At 48.3% G+C, this 22534-nt stretch overlaps 1 protein-coding gene across 2 annotated transcripts; it reads right to left on the reverse strand.

Moving 5' to 3' along the window:
* Positions 1-4571: 4571 nt before the first annotated feature.
* On the reverse strand, positions 4572-15168 carry CDK1 (cyclin dependent kinase 1). Of its 2 annotated transcripts, XM_081329705.1 has the most exons (7): positions 15117-15168; positions 14198-14354; positions 12867-12990; positions 12193-12363; positions 11055-11218; positions 8969-9110; positions 4572-4843 (listed from the first exon to the last, which is right to left on the reverse strand). In XM_081329705.1, exons 1-7 carry the CDS (start codon positions 15151-15153, stop codon positions 4727-4729), a joined length of 912 nt encoding a protein of 303 aa, XP_081185831.1. In that variant the 5' UTR covers positions 15154-15168; the 3' UTR covers positions 4572-4726. The 2 variants fall into 2 exon arrangements, with proteins under 2 accessions (XP_081185831.1, XP_081185832.1); XM_081329706.1 differs by lacking the exon at positions 12193-12363.
* Positions 15169-22534: the final 7366 nt, after the last annotated feature.

Raw genomic sequence — 22534 nt, forward strand, 5'->3', positions numbered from 1 at the left:
ATGACGTCTTCCATTTTTATTACTCTACAAAACAACAACCGTCCACCCGCATTTCAATAGTGTCACTCTGGCCCAAATAATCCCATTTTTTTAAAAATGACAGCTTCTTAACTAAGTTGTCTGGGTGTCTTGTTGCTTCTAAAAATGCTGGGAAATCTTTCCTCTAGACGTTTTGGTAAATATCTTTTGCTGAAGACATATACGCAGACATCAGATTCCCAGCATTTTGGGGTTTTTTATATTAGCATTGTTTTTCAAAAATACTTTAGGAGTAAATGGGCTACCTCCTGGGACAGGACAGAGGGGGCTGGATTGGGAGACCTGAGGTTGTGGGGTAGTCCTCGACTTACAACCACTCGCTTAGTGACCAAAGTTACAATGGACATACCCCCTGCAAAAGGCACTTAGACCAAAGTTCCAACGCCTTCCCCCTCCCCTGCAGTCAGATGTCATTCGGGATGGTTGGCAGCCAGTCCCACATAGGACTGCTTCCACGTGGCCACAATTTACGATGTTTGCCAGAAACCTGTGTTTACTTCCAGTTTCAGTCAGAAAGCACCCAGAGTCAACCATGACCAGTGGTGTTTGTTTAGCAATCGGGATGGTTACTTTACCACCATGGCACTCACTTAACAATCACTGCAAAAAAAGGCAATGGAAGCTGGCCCAGTCACATGGTTATCTGCTTTATGACTGTCACAATTTACCACTATAATTATAAGGCTCAATTATGGTTGTAAGTCGAAGACTACCCACCTCCCCTTCGGGCAGATGTGAACCAGGGTGGCTCATTCCCTACCAGACAAGGAGATTGTGGGGAGTCAGTGTGACGCTCCCATCTGTATTCTCAGTTCCTTAGAGGGGTATAAATACCTTTTTTCAAAGCCTGCTCCTTTAACTACATATTTACAGGTAAAGCAGGTGAATAAATAATCCCCCATCAGTGAGGCAGATTTCTCAAGGAATCTTTCTCAGCTGCTGCCGAATCAGGAAACCTTTTCCACCTTCCCAGGGCCCAGAAGCGGAGACCGCCGGCTCTGCTTCGGACACCAGGAGACTCGGAAATCTCTCCACTGTATACATTAAATAATCCATATCTTCAAAAACTCACGGTACTGTTTGTTACCAAGGGCTGGGAAGGCAAAGGGTATTTGCACGTTATCTATCATGTTTGGTCAAGGTTCACAAGAGGAAGGCAGAGCAGGCTGAGGAAAAATCTGTGGCTCAGATTTCATCCCTTTGGCTCTCAAGAGCAAGAGGGATGCGCGCAAAGGGAGGTTTGTTCCTGTGGAGGAGAGCCTAAGGCTGCTTATGGCATCCTTCTGGAGTCCAATTTAGCAACCACCTCTGGACAGGGAAGCTCTGCGCTCAGCTTCTTACCTGTCCCATGAATCAATGCTCCAATACACAGAAGAGGCAGCCTATGGCAAAATGTTTGCACCTAGCGTGTTGTAGAAACATTGCTGCTGCGCCTGACAAAATCAATGGAGAGGAGTCATTGAACCAGTTATTTGCAATACCCAACGGTTGAACTACTTAAGAGCTTCTAGAACCAAATGGCTGGTTCATTTGGTTTAATTCTGCCTGTGGCCTTTAAGCTTGGTGGGACTTACTTTTGTTTCTATTTTGGGAAAAGCATCTCAATAAAATGGTTTAGCTATACAATCTTGCCTCGACTCTCTCATTTTAAAGAATGTGTTAAAAGCCATTCACGCTTCTTTCCAGTCTTTCTAGAACTCTTGAGCCTGGACCCAACTTGGTCACACGGCCATGTATGATTGCAAGGCTTACGAAGACACAGAACCGGAGTATAGAGTTTTCATCCCAGGTATCTAAGGCCACCTTTGCTGCCTTGTGTTTGTTGCACAGGCACCTGTCCTAAGCCATACAGAGCACTTCAGCTGCAGGAGGTCCTGGTGCCCTTTTGGACAGTTCAGAGCCCTTCCTTTCTCCGCCCCCCTCCACTAATTGCAGGTTCCCCTTTGCAACTGAGGACGTGTTACAGTGCAGGCGCCAAGGAAGCCCTCCAAATCCACCTTCATTTCCTCCCGCTGGCCATGACTTCACCTTGCATCTTGTCTTCCTAAATTTGTTCATGAAAAAGATGTCCTAAAAGAAGGCAAAGTCTACGGAGGGGTTGAGGATTGGGCCCAGTGTAAAATATCTAAAAACACATTGCAGACTGCAATGGCTGCAGACCTGTTCTTAGACAGGGAATGCATCCTTTAAGCCTTTCTTAAGAATGGATCAACTTTGAAAATTTAATTTGAATTGAGACGTTAAAAAGTTCTGCTGTTTCCTACCTCTACATCTTGCTGAAGTTTGAAGTGGACATGTGCATGTCTTTTCTGATTGACTAAACCCGCCCCCCACAAGCAAAAAAAATGTTGTACGCATTCATACGTGTGTATTTCTCCACAGAATGACTCTGGTCACAAGATGGCCATATGTAAAGGAGAGACCCTATGTGTTTAGGATGGCTTGAGACGAGGACGGTCTGATAATCCATCCCAACTCTAGGCAGTTAAAGTGGCAAATGAAAGATTTAGGAGGCGGTCTCACCTTTTGGACGAGTTTTAACTGCCATAGCCAGAGTTCACCAGTTGGTTATTGCCAGGTGTTAAGATGTGGATAACAAATAAAACCAAAGATATATATACTGTAGAAAGAAAAATCTTCATCAGGGTCCAGTCCAAGCAGGGAATAAGCAAAATGGAGATTGCTTTAGAAAGAAGGTTGTAGTTTATTGAAGAGGAGAGCCAGACAGAAAGATGGCTCTGGAAAAAACTAACCACATGTAGTAGAGAATGGTGGGTATTTATACCTTCTTGAGCTTTTGTTTGGAGTTGTTCCTGTGGCATGAACTTTGACCTGAGTCTGAGTGTGCCTTCCTGGTATTCTGATGGTGGTGGGTTAATCCTATTATATCCCCAAGGTCATATCCTGGTTCCTTGTAGCTGTGGCTGATGACTGTTGGAATTTTTTGGTGAGGGATTGTTGATTCTAGGTATCTTTCTAATCCCAGTTTCCTAACTCCAATCTTTGTGACGTGATTATCACATCTGCATTTCTGCAGACCTGGTTTCTGTCTGGGGCAGAGAGGGGGGGTTGGTTTCTGCCTTTAAAATCCTTTGGGGAAATATATTCTGCCTTTTTAATATTTCTTTCTCTGGATTCTTCACACAAGACCTTTCTTCTAAGCAGACAGAAAAAGCCTGGAATTGAGGCATAATTTACTTATATTGGATTAAATTTCCTCCTTTTAATTTTGTTCAGAAATTTATGAACATTTTGTGGTAATGAATGGCCAGCTGGAAGCACAATATTTTCCGTATCACACTTCTAATTAAGGGGAAGAGCAGAGATGCACCAGCAGAATTTTCTCACCTGCATTAAATGCAAATGAATTGTATCCACATATGTTGAAAGTGTTTGGGTTTCACACTTGGCCAAAGATGGGAAGCCGTGAGTAGAAGCGGAAAAGCATTCCTATACTTATTTCTTGAGTTCAAGATGCTTTGGAGTTGAGAAAAGGGTTTGTTCCTTCACAGGTCAAGTGAACGCACAAATTTGCTTGTGGTTGAAGGAGAAAGCAGAAGATGCTGATGCCAAAACAAAACATGTAGTAGCACTTTTCAGTCTAACAGTGCAAAACATTAGATATTAGATTTATATTAAGTAAATATGATTTCAACAGATTTGGCAAATATGATGAACACTCCTTTCAGAAAAGCAATCATCTTCCTATCCACCAGCTACTCCCAGAAAGCAAAACCCAAGATGAGAGAATGGAGATAGGGTTTTAAACAGTTTGCCATCCTTTAAACAATCATTTTTAAGTGTAGTAATTCTGCCCCATAAACTCACATACAACTACACACGCCCCTCTAATCATCCTGCAAGCTATTCGTGTGATTCAGCTGTATTCTGCAGTGTCTCCCACCACGCCTTGATTTCTCTATGATTGTGCAGAGACTGTGCTGACATCTTGTGGTTCAAGCGGAAATGGCAGGCTGACAAGTCGGTTTGTTGAGTCATGGACGCAGCAGCCACCATTTCTCACTTGAATTGATTACATTTATGATGACCTCATTTCCTCCTCTGCTTCAGAACACGACAAAGTGAGCTCAGTAAACAGAGCTCCTTCGGTGGAATGTCTGCCTGTCAGCCGTGACAAAAAAAATCTGAGTTTCCATGGCTTGAGATCCTCAGGAAGCAGCTGGTATCTGAAATCTCAGGTTTCATACAAGAAAACAAATATTTAATGGAACTATGGTCTGCTGCAACTTCTATTGCTGCACCTCAAGATGAGGCAGATGCGATGAGACCACTCCCCAGTCTGCTGGTGGACTAGAGGGTGACCCTCACTGACCCGGAAGGAGTTGCAGATCACAGCAGGGGCTGCCCACGTGTTCTCCACTTTAGCCCCAAGGCTAAAATCCTTTAGCCCCTTTTGGTAGTCAGCCGAGCATCTGCAAGCATCTGGAAGAAACATTCCATCCTAGTTTTGAAGGATTTCTTTATATCTCGGTGGGAATAATTAACAGTGCACAATTTTATTGAGGGCTAAATTGATTAATATTTACATTTGAGGAGGATTTTACATTAGGGTACTCTAAACAGGGCTATAATTTTAGATCAAGACAAGACACATATAAAAAAAGATGAGCTACAATTTGCACATACTCTCCTAGAAAACTCAGCAGCTTCTTCAACAAACCAACAGTTAGCATTTCTTGAGCCGGTTGGCTGGGAGTTTCGATTTGTCCAGATCGTCAAAGTATGGGTGATTCAGGGCCATACGGCCAGAAATCCTTTTTGCAGGATCGTAGATCAACATTTTCTGCAAGTCAGAACAAAGGGACACATCACCCACCGACAATCCACAGGGAAGAAGGATGGAGTGATGGGCGTCCTCGGCCGAGCAGGAAACATTTGACCCATATTCTTCAGTCCCACTTGAGAAGATCGCCTATCTCTGCAGCCACTTTGTGGGTTTAGATTGCATAAAATGATCACAAAATGGCTGACCCGGAGGGCATGGCCAGGTAAAGCAAAGCATCAGAGACAAGAAGAAAATCTCCTTAGGTCAGGGATACGCAACCTTGGCTCTTTTATGACTCGTTGACTTCAACTCCCAGAATTCCTGACCAAGCCATGCTAGCTCAGGAATTCTGGGAGTTGAAGTCCACGAGTCATAAAAGAGCCAGGGTTGCCCACCCCTGCCTTAGGTTATTCTCTGCTGATGCTTCTTCCCTCCCTCTCCATGGGTGTGATCCTCCTAAGCAAGGCACTGCTTCTGGAGCCCAAAAAGGTTCTTGGAAGTACAATGTCAGTTGCCCTGCAACAGGCCAGCTTGTAATCTGTTAATTAAAAGGGCCTTAACTGTTAACCCAAATAAAGTACGGCAGGAAAGCCATTGGTTGCCATGGGAAAGGTGGTGGGTAGCTATTATATTCAGTGGGGTCTGGGCCCTATGGCTGAATCAGTCTCCCTACGTGGATGTTAAGAAGAGAAAGGGGAGAGATGCCCACGCTAGACCTACCGGTCATCTCCTTCACCATTTAATGCAAGACATACTATGTCTTCTGGACATTAGAACAAACAATAGATCACAGGGGTCCTACACAGGGGTCCCCATCCCCTGGGCTGCCGGCCGGTACCGGCCAGTTAGGAACTGGGCTGCACAGTTAGAGGTGAGCGGTGGGCGAGGGAAACTGTCCATATGTGGGATCTAGGTTGAACATTTCTCCCCCTGCCCCGGTCTGTGGAAAACTGTCTCCCATGAAACTGGTCCCTGGTGCCAAAAAGGTTGGGGACTGCTGTCCTACACAACTTCGTGAGAAGTACCTCAAAACAAGTTGGGACGTGGAAAGCCAGAATCACAAATATATACTAGACAACTAGCAACCTACTGAGTAATCCTGATGACCACTCTGCATCTAGAGCAGGGGTGTCAAGCTGCCAGCCCGCAGGCCAGACAACCCCAATACGTCACGCGACATCACGAGTTTGACATGTCTGATCTAGAGCCATGGTGACGAACTTATGGCACGCGTGCCACGCAGAGCCCTCTCTGTGGGCACGCGCGCCGTCGCCCCAGTCCTAGGCCTTCAGCTGAGTTTTATAAAACTTTTTCGCTTCCACCGCCGTGTGCAAAAAAGAAAAAGAAAAAAAGGTTCAATCAATTAATTTCAACTTCTCACGGGGAAAAAAAAAGTTCTCGCACAGTTGGTATTGATTGATTGAACTTTTTAGTCCTACCCAGTCTGCCGTTACCACGGCAGCCATGCCCACCCAATGGGCCACACCCACCCAATGGGCCACACCCACCTAGCACCCGATACATAAGTGGGTATTGGGTTGCAGTTTGGGCACTCGGTCTCTAAATGGTTCTCCATCACTGATCAGAATGACATCCTTTTGCGGGGGGGGGGGGGAGCAGACCCTGCAGTTTAAGTTTAAGTTTATTGAATTTATATACCGCCCTTTTCCCGTAGGACTCAGGGCGGTTTACAAGGTATTTAAAAATGTCAATACAATACAAAAGTTAAAAACAATTAAAAATAATTAAATTTGATCCCTGAAAAATATAAAACCCCGAATTAAAAACTCTCAGCCTGGGCCAGAAAGCTCAAAGAGCCAGGTCTTCAGGTCCCGGCGGAATGACCGAAGGTCGGGGGCAGTCCTAAGCTCTACAGGCAGCTGGTTCCATAGGGCAGGTGTACCCACTGAGAAGGCCCTCCCCCTGGGTGTTATCCGCCGGCAGTCTTTTACCGGCGGCACCCCGAGAAGGCCCTCCCTGTGGGAGCGCACAGGACGAAGGGAACTTGATGCCGGCAGCAGGTGTTCCCTCAAATATCCTGGACCCAAGCCATTTAGGGCTTTATAGGTCATCACCAGCACCTTGAATCTCACCCGGAGGGCAACCAGAAGCCAATGCAGCTCACGGAGTAGAGATGTTACATGGGAGTATCGGGAAACCCCCATCACAACTCGTGTGGCCGCATTCTCCACCAGCTGAAGCCTCCGAGTGGTCCTCAAGGGCAGCCCCGTGTAGAGAGCGTTGCAGTAGTCTAACTGGGAGGTCACGAGTGCATGGGTGACATCTCGGTCCAGATAGGGTCGCAACTGGCGCACCAGGCGAACCTGGGCAAAAGTCCCCCTGGTCACGGCTCCTATATGGTCTTCAAAATTGAGCCGGGAGTCAAGGAGGACGCCCAAGTTGCGAGCCCTATCAACGGGGGGTAACACCTCACCCCTCCCATCGTTAAAGGTGGAATGGTCTGGTTAACCCGAGATGCCAATATGCACAGCCACTCAGTCTTGGCAGGATTGAGACGAAGCCTGTTTCTCCCCATCCAGACCTGGACCGCCTCCAGGCAACGGGACATCACGGCGAGGGCATTGCTGGGTTGGTTCGGGGTGGAAAGAAAAAGTTGGGTATCATCAGCGTACTGATGATACCCCACCCCGAAACCACCAATGATCTCACCCAGCGGCTTCATATAGATGTTGAACAGGAGGGGAGAGAGAACCGACCCCTGAGGAACTCCACAAACGAGAGGCCTCGAGGCAGATCTCTGCCCTCCCGTCAACACCGACTGCAAGCGGTCCAGGAGATAGGAGAACCACCGTAAAACGGTGCCTCCCACTCCCAACCCACTGAGACGTCACAGTAGGATACCATGGTCGATGGTATCAAAAGCCGCTGAGAGATCTAATAGGACTAGGACAGAGGAACAACCCCTGTCCCGAGCCCGCCAGAGATCATTCACCAGCGTGACCAGTGCCATCTCCGTGCTGTGCCTGGGCCTGAAACCCGATTGGTACGGGTCCAGATAATCAGTTTCCTCCAGGAACAGAGGAAGCTGATGCGCCACCACACTCTCAACAACCTTCGCCAAAAAGTGAAGGTTGGAGACCGGACGATAGTTATTTAAAACAGCCGGGTCCAGGGCAGGCTTCTTGAGGAGGGGTCTCACCACCGCCTCCTTCAATGCGGCAGGGAAGATACCCTCCTTCAAAGAAGCAGTTATTACTGCCTGGAACCAGCCTCGTGTCTCCTCCTGGGCCTCATAAACCAGCCAGGAGGGGCACGGGTCCAACAAACAGGTGGTGGAGCTCAGCCTCCCCATAATCCTGTCCACATCATCAGGGAAAACAGGATCGAACTCAGTCCAGATAACATGCTCAAGACCATCCGATTGTGGGAAGATGCTAGATGCTAGAAAAATGTTGAAGCAAGGAAAACGCAGGACCGAATCTCATCTGGCAGAACCCTTCCTGGCACCTTCTCTCTGGCAGATTATATGAATGCAACTCATTTGCATGCACCTGGCTCAAGAAATCCCTATTTTACCCGTTAGAATAACTGTGTGGACAACCAGCAGTTGTCCCTTAATCCAGAAGGTACAAGCCAAACAAATTGTTATCCGAACAGCAGACTTGCACTAGGGACACATTTGGATTTGAAACAAATGGCTACATCAAGAACTGTTTGTAAAGATAAACTACCATAAAATCCTGGCTTCTCCCAGCAACAGTTCACCAAACCAAGTTGCAGACCTGCAGCTATTTCCTCAAGCCTGGCCACCCTGCTTTCTGTCCAATGCCTCCGCCATCCGGTCTAACAGCCAAGAGAGACATCTTATTTCCCCTTCAGAAGAATCCAAAGGGCCACCTTGTGGCCCTTGAAGGGTGTGCTGACGAAGACTCTCAGTCATCCAGCTCAAACTGTCTGGAAGTTGAGGTATAACTGGACTATCCTTTTTTAGTTTGAAACGTTTCACCGCTTATCCAAATTAGTCTTTTCAGTAAGTTGGTTAGGGGGGAAACCCCCCTATGGGTCAGACTCAAGAAGGTAGCTGGATAAGCAGGGAAAGGTTTCAAACTCAAACTCAAAAGAAGCCCACTTGGCACACGACCCAACTTCCAGATCCCGCAGAAGAGCGATGCATTCACTTACGGAGAGCAGATCCAGGCCTTCATCGTCCAAATTCTTCACATGCGATGCCAGACTGCTCGGTTTCCATTTGGGGAAGGTGTTCTTGTAATCCTGCAAGGATTCTACTTCCGGCCACACGTCATTGTTGGGGGTCCCCAACGCTCTGTCGGGAAGAGGAGAAAAGGGTGGGTTGAATCTGCCCTCCTAGGAGACCTCAGAAGGAGGGAGGCTTTCGGGAGTCCCACCCTCGGAGGGTGAAGACCAGCTGGCTAAGACTCCCCTGCCATCACCTGTTCACAAAATGACATAGAAACTTTGTGGCCTTGGCAACAGCAGGGGAAAAAAAAGAGGCTGTCCTTTGGCTGTGCCTGTGTGGGTCTGCCTTCCCATTTCATCTGGGCACCCCAGGACTGGGAAGAAATAGGGGAACCACCTTCAGGCTGGAAAATATCATTTTGCTTCCATTGGTCCAGCAGGAGGGATGTAATAGGACACAACAGGTGTGTGTGTGTGTGTGTGTGTGTTTGTGTGTGTGTGTGTGTGTGTGTGTGAGTCCACTTCCTTTACTGCTCTGAACTTTGCAGAGCTTTGGATCAGCCCATCGACACCAGAAGCAATCCCCTTTTAAGGTAAGTTGGCAAATGCATTTGAGTGGGTTCCACTCAATGCACAGCGGACTGAATTTTTTTTTTGGGGGGGGGGGGGGAAACTGTAAAGAAAATGCTGTTTCGCACTCCTAAACTCATCTGTAGTTCTAGCCATACATAACAGCAGGTCAGCAGAGACATACTCCAACCACCTGTATAATAGGGGCCAAAATTGTGGGAAATTGTAGAAATGCCACCTTTGGTTAGGTTTCCACCAATTTTTCTTCTAATTTCTTTACAACTGTAGTGTCAACGCTGCTAACATTGGATGTTTTTGCATTGACAACAGATGGAGATGCAGCCATTTTCTTCTTTTGGCTTTTAGAGTTAGATGATGCTGGGGTGGGGTGGGGAATGTGCACGAAGTCTAGCTAGACATAATAATATTGAATCTTAGTGTGAGAACCAAGGTTATTGAAATAAGAGATGATAAAGAATTGGTGGGCTGGAGAGGAAGCCCTCGTTTTAAACCAGGGGTGTCAAACTGCTGGCCCGTGGGCCGGATGCATCACATGGATGCCGCGCCCACCCCATTGCCAGCAATGACAAAACCGTCCTGATACATTGCACGACATCATGTGAGGTCGCAAGTTTGACATGTCTGTTTTAAACTAATTGGGGAATGTGATTTATGGCTGTTAACAGGGGGAGGGAATTGTGCTTTGATACTACGTGCTCAAGGGAGGTGAACTCAGTTTTTGGCTTCAATTATGTTAGTGCCAATGCTGTGCTACTCAAATAAAGATTCTTTAAAGCAAGCAACGCCTCGAAGTTCTTTGAAGAGTTTCATCTGTCGGAAACATGACATGTAGCCTTGTTCACTTAATAATACTATTTTACATCGCTTTCTGGGCAACCAGTCAACTCTTTGCACCATTACTTTGATTTTATTACGTTTTGCAAGCTCATTAAATGACAGGGAAAAAAAACCCAACCATGTTCATAGCGATCACATAACACACTGACAAATGTCCTCCTCTCAGCTTCAATACAGGACATCAATAACTGAATCCTACTGCGATCTGATTGGCTCATTGCCAAAACAAGATGACACCCCATTGGGTCTCTAAACACTCATGCTCATTGGCTACAATCGGACGAAGGAAAGCTACCTGAGATCAACCTAAGCAAGTTGTGCTTCCTTTTTTCTGGTTATTTGGCTACAACTTTTCATAGAATACATATACATATATAATTTTATGGTACTACTCCAAAAAAAAAAAGTAGTGGTGTCATTAGCCATCAAAACTCAAAAATACACTTTTCCCAAAAGGTTTCCACCATTTTGGCCACTACTGTAGAGTTGTCTGTCATGAGAACAGCCAGGAACCCTGAGCAGAGCAGTCCTAATTCATCAGGGAACCCCACAGATGTCTATCTCAAGTCTGGAGCATGCAGAGGTGACACCCAAGCGACAGATTTTAATTTCCCCAGTTGATTGTTTATCTCAGTCTTGATACCTGAAGATCCGAAAGAGCTGGTCGATTTCCGAATCCCCGTGGAACAGTGGCTTCTTGGTGGCCATTTCTGCAAAGATGGTCCCGATGCTCCAGACGTCTACGGGTGTCGAGTAGCGGGCAGAGCCAAGCAAGACCTCTGGGGATCTGTACCACAAGGTTACCACCTAGAAAGAAAATCAGCGATTGGATTTTAACTGCTATTTCAACAAGAAAAAAGCTTCAACACCTTTTGGAAGTTCTAGGTAGGGCGATCATCCACTCACAGAAGGAATATTGGTAGCAAGCACCCTTCTGCTTGAATCTCATAAATTTAAGTGGCAGGTTTGGGGCTGACCGGCTACTACCTAAACCAGTGATGGCCAACCTTTTAGAGACCGAGTGCCCAAACAGCAACCCAAAACCCACTTATTTATAGCAAAGTGCCAGGGCAGCATCAGCATTGTGGTGCCCTCAGAGAGTGGGAGGGTGGGGGTGTGGCCCATTGGCTGATGTGGTCATGGCAGAGTTGGTGGGCGTGGCCAGTCATGGCCACCTTGATGTTGCTCATGGGGGGGTTGCCTGTGGGGGCTGGGCAGGATTGGGGGAGATCCAGGGGGTCTCTGGTGGGTGGGGTGGTGGGCAGGAGGCTCGTCCTGTGGGGCAAGGCGAGGCAGGGGCGGCTGAGCCCATAGGGGCGTGCTCTACCACCTATACTTGAGCTTGCTAGCTGGCTTTGCTTCCTTTGTGCTGGGCAGAGCTGCTGTTCTGGGCACTGGCGGTAGCCTAATGGACCTGTGCTAGCTGCCAGTGGTGGTGGTAGGCATGCCCAGAGAGGGCTCTGAGTGCCGCCTCTGGCACGCGTGCCTTCAGGATGAAGAGGCACTCAAGACCCATTTGCTCCCTCAGTGAGCCCACGTTAGCACCGTTGCCACCAAAAGAAAAAGGAAGGTTGTTTTCAAGCGGTTTCTAGTTGAACACAAACTGCTGCCAAACCTCTGTTCACACAGGGCCATCTTGGGAAGCGCCTTCCACTCCCAACAGCCCCATCTGCAGGCCGCCCCTATATTCTCCCCACAGGACCCTTTCACCCCCCCACCCCAAAGGGGAAGTGCTTCAACCTCTTCAGAGACCTGGTCCTGCCTGAAGGAGGAGCCCTTACCTCGTGTGTGTAGACACGCACAGGGATGCCGAAAGCTCGCGCCAGCCCAAAGTCGGCTAGCTTAATCACACCATTGTCGTCGATTAACAAGTTCTGAGGTTTCAGATCTCTGTGAAGAACCCTTCTTGAGTGGCAGAACACAATACCTTGCAAGATTTGGTACAAGTAGCTCTGAAAGAATGAGAAGAGCAAAGACTTCCGCTTCAGAGAATAGTTAACATCTTCTCCCGAGAGAACTATCTGTAGTATCCATAGCCAATCAGCGTCATTCAACGATGCACAGCCATGCATCAGCCAACACAGAGGTTACATACTTGCATTTCTGATGCAAGTCGGTAAGTCCTAGGATTGCACGATGACTTTTGTCAGAAAAGGGTCATTATGGATGTCCCTGAGCGTAGACAAGATACTTGCAAAAGCAGTAGGAAAATCTAAGCTTATTTGGCACATGCTGAACGTCACAACAGCTGTCTTTAACAGATGGTGCACTTTGCAGTTCACAAGCAGGGATTCCTTGGCCAAAACCCCTCAAAAAAAACCCGCAACTTTTTATACACACTCGCATGCTTTTATGCTGCTTCCACCAATCTCAACCGTAGGAGGCTCAGGGCAGAAATGAGCTAGAATTTTTTTTCCACACCTTCCTTTTTTTGTTTTATTTTACTCTTTCTTACCTTAACGAGCATACGATCTAAATATTGTCCCGATGGGATAGAATCCAAGTATTTCTTGAGATCCATGGAAAGAAATTCAAAGATAAGGTAAAGCCTTGAGTCTTGCATAAGAACATCCTGAAGACTAAAGAGATTTGTTTGAACAAGTGAAGACAACTCAAAACTCCTTCACGCTAGCCAGCACAACAGCTCCCTCTAACCCAGGGGTAGGCAACCTTGGCTCTTTTATGACTCGTGGACTTCAACTCCCAGAATTCCTGAGCCAGCAGGAATTCTGGGAGTTGAAGTCCACGAGTCATAAAAGAGCCAAGGTTGCCTACCCCTACTCTAACCGCTCTTCAAGCTCCCATTCCCCACAAAATGCCAAATTAATAATTATCTAATTGTATCATTAATTAGTACTCTTCTCTAGTTTGTTCAGATGCTCCCACTGATTTAAAAAAAATCTGGTATAGCATGACGTCTAAAAGCTGTTACAGCAATAGCGTAGACATTTTCATTTATTTTTTCATATCATGAAAACTTCTGTCCCGCTTAAAATTCCCTTCATTTTCCCTGGAAAGGCTAACATAAACATTCAAAAGAAATTTTACTAGCCCATTAGATGTATCCCCGTTAACGTCCCTCTTAACTAAATAAGCATTTTGTAGCAATAAGCAATGAGACCACAGACTAGCTAGACTTCACCAGGTGCAAATAGACATGGTGGGATCAACTAGCAAGCATCTGTATCCATAAAAATCAACCCAATGCAGCAACCCCCCCCCCAAGCCCCTCCACCTGGAAAGAAGCCTCGCTTAAGCGCACTGGAGCCGAGTTCCAAGGAAGAGCATCACAATCTCAGAAACTCAAGTCCTGAGCTAAGCCATATTGTTTTTGCAGTTGGAGATCTGAAGGCTTGAGAAATGGGTGGATCAGCATGTTTGTAGTGTGCCAGGGTCCTATGATCACCATTTGCAACCTTCCCAGCCAGCATCTGACAAGTGAAGTCAATGGGGGAAGCTGGGTTCGCTTCTGCCCTGCGTAAGTCACTACAATCGTTTGCTCAACAAACATGGCCAAAAGGCTAGTGAAATTGGGCACCATTCACTTAACCAACTGCCCTTCTTAGCAACAGAAGTTCTGGTCCCAATTGTGGCCATAAGTCGAGGACCATCAGTACCTAGGCATTTACTGATATTGCCTGTATTTCATGAAAGGCCTATTTTGGGCATGTTTGTATGTGTGTGTGCAAACGATGTGGAACAATAAGAGTGACGTAGCTTCCTTCCCGTCTCTCCACATACGCAAAGCATCCTTTTTGTCACAGGGAACCACAGGGTTGTACTCACCACACTATATTGGGATGGTGTAGCTCTTTCAGCAGGGAAACCTCCCTGATGGCCGTGCTGGGAACACCCTCTTCATCGCTTTCCAGACGGATTTTCTTCATGGCCACCACTTGGCCAGTGGCCTTGTGCTTGCCTTTGTACACCACGCCGTATGTTCCTAGCGCAAGGGGAAAAGGCAACCGGGGAGGGGAGGCTGTTGAATTTTTAAATTGTGAATGAAGCGAGGGAGGGGGTTGCCAAGGCTTGGAAGAGGGAAGCCAAGAAAGAACACCAAACAAAGCAACTTGGCACACTAGAGGGATGAACTTGGATGCTCAGAGAACACACAACGGCCCCCAATTCTTTCCAGAAGCTCACAAGAAGAGAAAAGGCATCTTATTTACCAGATTAAGAGGTATTGCTGAGGGACAGTTTTGCAAAATAAGTGTCGATTCTTCTTCAGGTTTTGTGCACAAGACAAACCCACCAAGACCAAAACATTGTCTCCAAGGAACTAAAGATGTCGGTCACAAAGATGATCGTTCTGTTCCCCAAAGCAACTACCTCGCATTTTCTCTTGCAAGATTTTTGGTGGGTAGTCAGTCCACAATCGTGTGATGTGTGTCAATGTCCCACAGTTTGGGTTGTTTGGTTTTTAAACGATGAGCTCCTGGGAGAACCCTGGGTGCTAGGAGTGTGAAGGCCGATGTGGATCTCTGCTTTCTTAAAAGCTGCAAAGCTCCACAACATCTCCAAGGGGAAGAGAGGCAACGTTTGGCTGGTACAGCCTCCCGTTTTGTCTGCTTTACATATTTCAAAGAACCTTCATCCCATAATTTTCTCTCTAGCATAATTCAATGGGAGACATGAAGGAGGCCTCACACGAGGGCACTGGGAGCTCCTCCCCTCCCCCCCTCATCAGAGGTCAGGGGGCACCTACCTTCGCCAATCTTTTCTATCTTGGTGTAGTCGTCCATCGCTCCAAAGGATTCTCGAGCTGAAAGAAAGCGAGGAGAGTAACCATTTGTAGCAAACGTCCCCCTCCCTTTGGATACTTTCCCTTTTCCCCACCCAGGAAGGCCACAGGCCCTCCTCCATGCGCCTGAACCCAACTCAGCCTACTCCAAGTCGGCTGATTTTCCTCCCTTTGACCCCTTCGCCTTCAGCTAAGAGCTGCACAGAAAAGCGGTCCCCCCCGCCCCCACGGAAGCCTTTTGGACCCCTCCCACCCCGGGGCCGGAGCTTCACCGCTGGCTTGGATGGGGGTGGGTGGGGGCGGTTGCGCTTGTCCCCGCCCAGCCAGTCCCCCGGGCCTTGCAGCAGGGCTCCCGCGGGCGCCTCTCGCCTTACCGCTCCTCCGCCGGTGCCTCCGCGGCGCAAGAGCCTCCTTCCGGACCCAAAAGCCCCGCCGGCAGATTCAAATTAACCGCGCCTCGCCGCAGTCGCCCGCCCGCCAATGACGCCGCGCCGCCGCTTTCAAACGGGCCAATCGGCGCGCGGCGCCAAAGCGGGGGCCCGGAGCGGGCTCGGCAAAGCGAGCGAGCGAGCGGGCGGGCTCGGCAAGGCGAGCGGGCGCTGGTCCTCGTCTCCGCCCCCGGAGGATTCCGGCCCGGGCGGGCGCAGGCGGCGGCACTGCAGCTCCCGGTCCGGGAAAGCCCGCCACGGGCAGGCGAGAGAGGGCCGGGGGCGCTTGTGCCCCTCCTCCCACCGGGGCAACGGGCCGGCTGGGACCCCGCCTGGCCGTAGCTCCCCTCTGCCGCCTGGAAGGAGACCCCCGGAGGCTGGTCTCAAGTTGCCCCGATGCCTCCTGGCGCGCCCCGACTCTGGGCAGCCCCTGGAGTCCCCCGTCCGCCGGGAGGACAGCTGTACCTCCCCCTCCCCAATGGTTTGGCTGGATGGAGGGGCTGCCTCGCCCAGCTGGCCCGCGCGACCCTCCCCGCCCCAGCCTCCCTCCCTGCATTCAGACGCCAGGCGGGGCGAACTAACCCGTGCACGGCTCTTGGCTCCCTCCTGGGCGCTTCCCGAAGAACCGAGCGAGGAGTCGGGCAGCCGCCGCCGCTGCTGCTGCTGCGCTCCTTCCCGCCTCTTCCGGCCGTCGCTGCCACGTGCCTCTGCCCCTAAGCTGAGCTCCCGACGGCAGGGTTGGGGATGATGGGCGCGGAGCTCCAGCCGGGGAGGTTGGCTTAAAAGCGAGCCTCTTGAGGGGCCGCCGAAACTTTCCGAGGAGCTTCTGCATGGGCCGGCCTTGCAAGCAGAAGTTTGCAAAGTTGGACAACTTTTCTAGAAAGTTGAGAGTTGTGTAAAGGTGGCGTAATTGTTGTTGCCGGGTGTTGTGTAGTGGGTTCTGAAGAGTACGAATGGTGCCAGGCAGATGAGTACAGTTAAACAGCCCTTTATTTGGTTGACCAAACTGTACTGAGAGGTTAGGGCAGGGGTAGGCAACCTCGGCTCTTTTATGACTCATGGACTTCAACTCCCAGAATTCCTGAGCCAGCCAAGCTGGCTCAGGAATTCTGGGAGTTGGAAGTCCATGAGTCATAAAAGAGCCGAGGTTGCCTACCCCTGGTGTTTGGTTCTGATAGACGAGGACTCAGAGTGGTTTTTGCAATGAACGAGTTTATTGAATACACAACTGTCAACTGTCAAGTGTTGCAACCTTTTATAGTGGAACTGTCTGAACTGTAACCAATCAGCGGCGTTTATTTTCCCGCTTCTTGCTATTTGCAGCCAATGAATGCACCTGAATCTCCCGCTCAAACCTAGCTACGGTGCAGTCTGCAATTTCCCTTGTTTGCAACTATTTACATACACAACACCCCTTACCCCCCAGTTGTTGTTATTTATGAACAAAATCCTTCAAGTATTTTGGTGGCCTATGGATTCTAGAAGGGTATCTATTACCCTGGCTGCTAGGGACACCCTTACCAGATTGTCCGCTTGGCTGATTTTCTCTGTTGGACCTGGGCTCTTGATTAACAGGCTCTGATGCTTCCCTATTGCTGTTTTGTGGGTTTGTTTGTGTTTGAAGATCATCTGATCCTGGCCTACTCCGCAGGGGTATTTCCCAATCATACTGACTAGATTGCAGTTGTTGGTTCCCAGGGGCTGAGTTGTTATGCAATTCTGCTACCCCACTATCTGGCAAGATGTTATCCCTGAACCCGGATGTACTGTTCCCCACATGTATGCTCTGATCCCCTTCTACTGGTACGCACCCAGAAGTTCTCTTCCTCAACTGGTCTATGTGTCTCTTGCTGATCCTATTCCCTTCCCCCTCAATAGTGTAGGACAGGGGACCTAAAATTTCAGTAACCACCCCTGGAATCCATTTGTCCCCTTGTGCATAGTTTCTGGCCCAGATTAAATCCCCCACTTTAAATGTTCTATTATAGGAATGTCCAGTTCAGCACTAGGTAGCAGTCTGTCAGGGTGTAATCTGTCCAATTTGGTGGTTAGTCTCCTTCCCCACCTCATTTCAGCTGGACTTTTGCCAGTAGCAGTACAAGGGGTCGTGTGTTGGGTCAGCAAGAATTCGGCCAGTCTTTGATGCCAGTCACCTCGGATGATTCTTTTTAGAGCGTCTTTCGTGGTCCTCACATTTCGTTCAGCCAAGCCGTTGGTGGAAGGGTGGAAGGGTGCTGATGTCTTGTGTTTAATCGAGTTGGCCTTGAGGAAATCCTGGAATTCAACAGAGGTGAATTGTGGCCCGTTATCTGACACTATTACATCTGGTAACCCGTGAGTGGCAAAGAGGCCCCTTAATACCTGTATTGTTCTACCAGAAGTCGCTGAACTGACTGGTACTACCTCTAGCCATCTAGAGAAGCTGTCTACAACCACCAGAAATGTTAACCCCTGGAATGGTCCAGCGAAATCAATATGAATCCTGGACCAAGGATTTCTAGCTAACTCCCACTTATGTGTACGAATGTGTTGTTGTTCTGGCCTAGAGCGTTGGCACAGATGGCAATTGGCAACGCATTCCTCAATGTTGTTGTCCAGTCCTGGCCACCACAAGTGGCTCCTAGCCAACGCCTTCATGCGAACTATTCCTGGGTGTCCTTCATGTAATTCTAATAAAATGGCTGGCCTGTGAATTTCAGGAATAACCACACAGTTTCCCCACAGTAAACATCCCAGATGAACTGACAGTTCATCTTTCCTTCTGAAATATGGAATGTACTTGGCATCCGGATTGGCATTTGGCCACCCACTCAGAACCCAGGCCATTATTCTCTTTAGAGTTGGGTCAGCGTTTGTCGCCACAGCTATATCTTTAGCGGTTAAAGGCCAGTCAGGGATGTCCTGTAGGGACATTATTTGTCCCACAGGGGCAGGGTCATCCTCAGTGATGTTCAATGGCAGCCTGCTAAGGGCGTCAGCATGTCCCATGTCCTTGCCCGGTCTGTATTGAAGAGAAAATGAATATGCTGAGAGGAAAATGGACCACCTCAGCATCCGGGGTGACATGATTTGGGGAGTCTGTTTATCCGTGGTAAACAGTCCCAACAGGGGTTTGTGGTCAGTCAGTATTGTAAAGTTCCTACCATAAAGGTAGTCATGGAACTTTTTTACTCCTGCCACAATTGCCAATGCTTCCCTGTCAATCTGGGCATAATTCCTCTTGGCTTTGGTTAGTGTCCGGGAATAATATGCGATTGGTCTTTGTATCCCTTGATTGTCTAAATGGCTGATCACAGCCCCCACACCATAAGGTGAAGCATCGCACGCTAGGTAAATGGGTTTATTTTCTATAAAATGGGTTACAGTTGATTGGCTGGAAAGAATGTCTTTTAACGTTTGGAAGCTAACTCTATGTTTATGCAGCCACTGCCAAGGAGCCTTTTTATCTAAGAGCCTATGGAGGGGTTCTGCAATGGCAGCCTTGTGAGGTACAAACGTATGGTAAAAATTTACTAAGCCAAGGAAGGCTTGAAGTTCAGCCTTGTTCCTTGGCTCAGGAGCCCATTTAATTGCTTTAATTTTGTCAGGGGTAGGATGGATTCCATTTTTGTCTATTCTGAACCCCAAGAAATCAGTGGACTTAACCCCAATGGAACATTTTTCCTTTTTTAATTTCAATCCAGCCCTCCTAAATCTGGCCAATACCTGTTCCAGCCGCTCTACTAACATTTCTTCATTTTTTTCCAGCTATCAGGACATCATCAAAGTAAGGGCATACACCAGGTATGCCCTTTAAGGTCCTCTCCATCACTTCTTGGAAGATGCCTGGAGCAGCTGCAATACCGAATTGCAGTCTGTGGACCCGGAACGCCCCCTTGTGGGTAACGATCGTCTGTGCTTCTGCAGCCTCTTCAGAAACAGTCAGTTGTAAGTACGCATGCGCCAAGTCTAACTTGGCAAACATGGCGCCGTCCTGGATCGTGGCGAGGACCTGCTTCACCGTCGGGACCGGGTAAGCATGCTTTTTCATTCCAATGTTCAGGGTGGCCTTATAGTCAGCGCAGATTCTCACATCCCCATTGGGTTTGAGGGGTGTGACAATCGGCGTTTCCCACAGACCACCCTCAACAGGTTCTAATACTCCTTGGCCTACAAGCCTGTCGAGCTCGGCCTCGATTTTTTCCTTCAGGGCGAAAGGCACCCTTCGGGCCTTAAGCCTGATAGGTTTTACTGAGGGGTCTAGATTAAATTTAATCGGGGGCCCTTTGTATTTACCAAGAGACCCATCGAATACGTCTGCAAATTCATTGCAGACCGATTCGAGGGTCTTATTTTTAATTACTGAATTTATTCCCCCGACCCAAATGCCCAGGGCCGGGAACCAGTTAAGGCCAATTAGACTAGTCCTATGCCCATCGGTAACTATTAAATCTAAGACCCCCTTAAATCCCTTAAATTTTACTGTAAGGCTAATCTTCCCTTTTATTTTTATTGGGCTTTTTTGGAAGTCTGTTAATTGAATTTTTGTTGAACTAAGTGGAATTTTCCTTCCACTTATTTGTTCAATCCTCTTAAGGGTTTCACTGGAAATTATTGACACTGAAGCCCCTGAGTCTATTTCCATTCTGCAAGGAACCCCTTGCAGATGGACTATGATTTTTAATTTTCCTTCTGGAAAATTGTTGTTTTTCCCTTTCCTCCTGCAATTGACACGCGCCACCTCCCCTAGATTAGGAATTTTAACCCGGGGTCTAGGGGTCTCTTTGCCACTAAAGTAAGGGGTTACCTTACCTTCGGGCCACACATCGACTTCGTGAAGGCGGTTGTCGCGTGCGCGGCTCCTACAGATGGCCTGGATGTGGCCAGTCTTCCCGCACGCCCTGCACTTTGCATTCCGGAATCGGCAAGATGCTCGAGGATGGTTGCCTCCGCAGCTGCCACACCGGTTTTGGCTGTCAATGTCTCGCGGTCTGGTTGCGGTGTCCCTCCATGGTCGTTGTGCCCCGGTCGCTTGTCTTTGCGGAGTTGCGGGTTGTTGTCGGCGGTTAGGATCAGGCCCCTCGCTACTGGGTGGTCTTGGCGCTAATTTCCCGAATCGCCTTGAGACTTCGGCGATGTCATCCTCCCACTGCTGGTCCACCTCCCCACAGTCCACATAGCCCTCTTGGTTAATCTCGGTCGACGCTGCCATGCTACTGCGGGGGGGGGTCGCGATACCCGGTAGACTCGTACGTTAAGAGTTCATCTATCACCTCCTGCAGATCGCCGGTGGGTTTGGCGATTATTCTGTTTTGTAGCTGCTCATCACGCAAGCCCAGTACGACTCGGTCCCAAATTCTTATTTCTAAGTTATCGTATTTACATCGTACTGCGGCTTCCCTGACGGCAGCGACAAATTTTTGAATGGATTCTCCCGGTCTCTGGTTCCTTTTCTCGAAGATGCGCCGCCAAAAGAGCTCAGATCTCCTAGGTGTAAAGTGGACCTTAAGTTTAGCTAAGAGGTCGGCATAAGGCACGCTAGAAACCGGTTGTGGTTGACACAGTCCGACAGCGATTCTATAGACCGGTGTGCCGCAAATCGTCAATAAAGCTGCCGCCTTTTTCCGGTCATCTGTGATTCCGTTCACTAACAGGAACCCTTCCACTTGACCGATGTATTCTTCCCAATCCTCGGGGAAGTTTGGGTCGAATTCCTTCAAAGACCCTATTTGCGCCATTCGGGGAATTTTCTAATTCACCGCGGCCGCCGGTTGACTGTGACTCGTTTTCGAATTTGCCGCCTTTGCGCAACAATTCGCCGCTTCTCTGGTCTTCTGTCCATCCCATCCTCGTCGCCAATTGTTTGGTTCTGATAGACGAGGACTCAGAGTGGTTTTTGCAATGAACGAGTTTATTGAATACACAACTGTCAACTGTCAACTGTCAAGTGTTGCAACCTTTTATAGTGGAACTGTCTGAACTGTAACCAATCAGCGGCGTTTATTTTCCCGCTTCTTGCTATTTGCAGCCAATGAATGCACCTGAATCTCCCGCTCAAACCTAGCTACGGTGCAGTCTGCAATTTCCCTTGTTTGCAACTATTTACATACACAACACCTGGGTTAGGGGGTACTTGCGCTCTTTATATACTTTTCTGAGTACACAGCCAACCAATCAGATTGAACCTAAATCTCCTGCCATAATGGACTCCCACCAAAAGGGTTACAGTTCAAATGCATACTGGTAGTGACTGTTATACAGTGCTTTAAACCAATACACAACACCCCTTCCCCTTTTAAGGATTAAACAATATAATTTATGCAAAACATATTTACATTCCCACTTCCACATTCCGGACTAAATGTGAAGGATTGACACCCCCCCTCAAGGTAGTAACTTCTAAACAAGGTGCAGACCCTTGCAACCTAATGTTGATGTCAGTTGCGATGTTCCATTAATTGTACACACTGACCCTCAGATATAGATTAGGCGGACCCAATTTTACAGAAATTAACAATAACAAGAACAGAACAGTTGATCTGGTTGTCCAGTAGAGGGCAGGGTGTATGTATGTATGAGCGCCAAAGAATTGAGGCCTTTGAACTATGGTGCTGGAGAAGACTCCTGCGAGTCCCTTGGACTGCAAGGCGATCAAACTGGTCAGTCCTAGAGGAGATCAACCCTGACTGCTCTTTAGAAGGCCAGATCCTGAAGTTGAAACTCAAATACTTTGGCCACCTAATGAGAAGGAAGGACTCACTGGAGAAGAGCCTAATGCTGGGAAAGATTGAGGGCAAAAGAAGAAGGGGACGACAGAGAAGGAGGTGGCTGGATGGAGTCACTGAAGCAGTAGGCGTGAGCCTAGATGGGCTCCAGAAGATGGTAGAGGACAGGAAGGCCTGGAGAGGAACGTTGTCCATGGGGTTACAATGGGTCAGACACGACTTCGCAGCTAACAACAACATGTATGTATGT

Source organism: Vipera berus (assembly GCF_964194415.1).
Source record: "Vipera berus genome assembly, chromosome: 5".
Classification (NCBI taxonomy): domain Eukaryota; kingdom Metazoa; phylum Chordata; class Lepidosauria; order Squamata; family Viperidae; genus Vipera; species Vipera berus.

Bases quoted from the DNA above. Each gene is read 5' to 3' on its own strand.
- CDK1 (XM_081329705.1), bottom strand. From the start codon at position 15,153: ATGGACGACTACACCAAGATAGAAAAGATTGGCGAAG. The intron at 12,364-12,866 runs GTAAGAAAGAGT...TCATTCTTTCAG, and splicing joins TAGATCGTATGCTCGTTAAG to AGCTACTTGTACCAAATCTT. The intron at 11,219-12,192 runs GTAAGGGCTCCT...TTTTCTTTCTAG, and splicing joins TGCGTGTCTACACACACGAG to GTGGTAACCTTGTGGTACAG.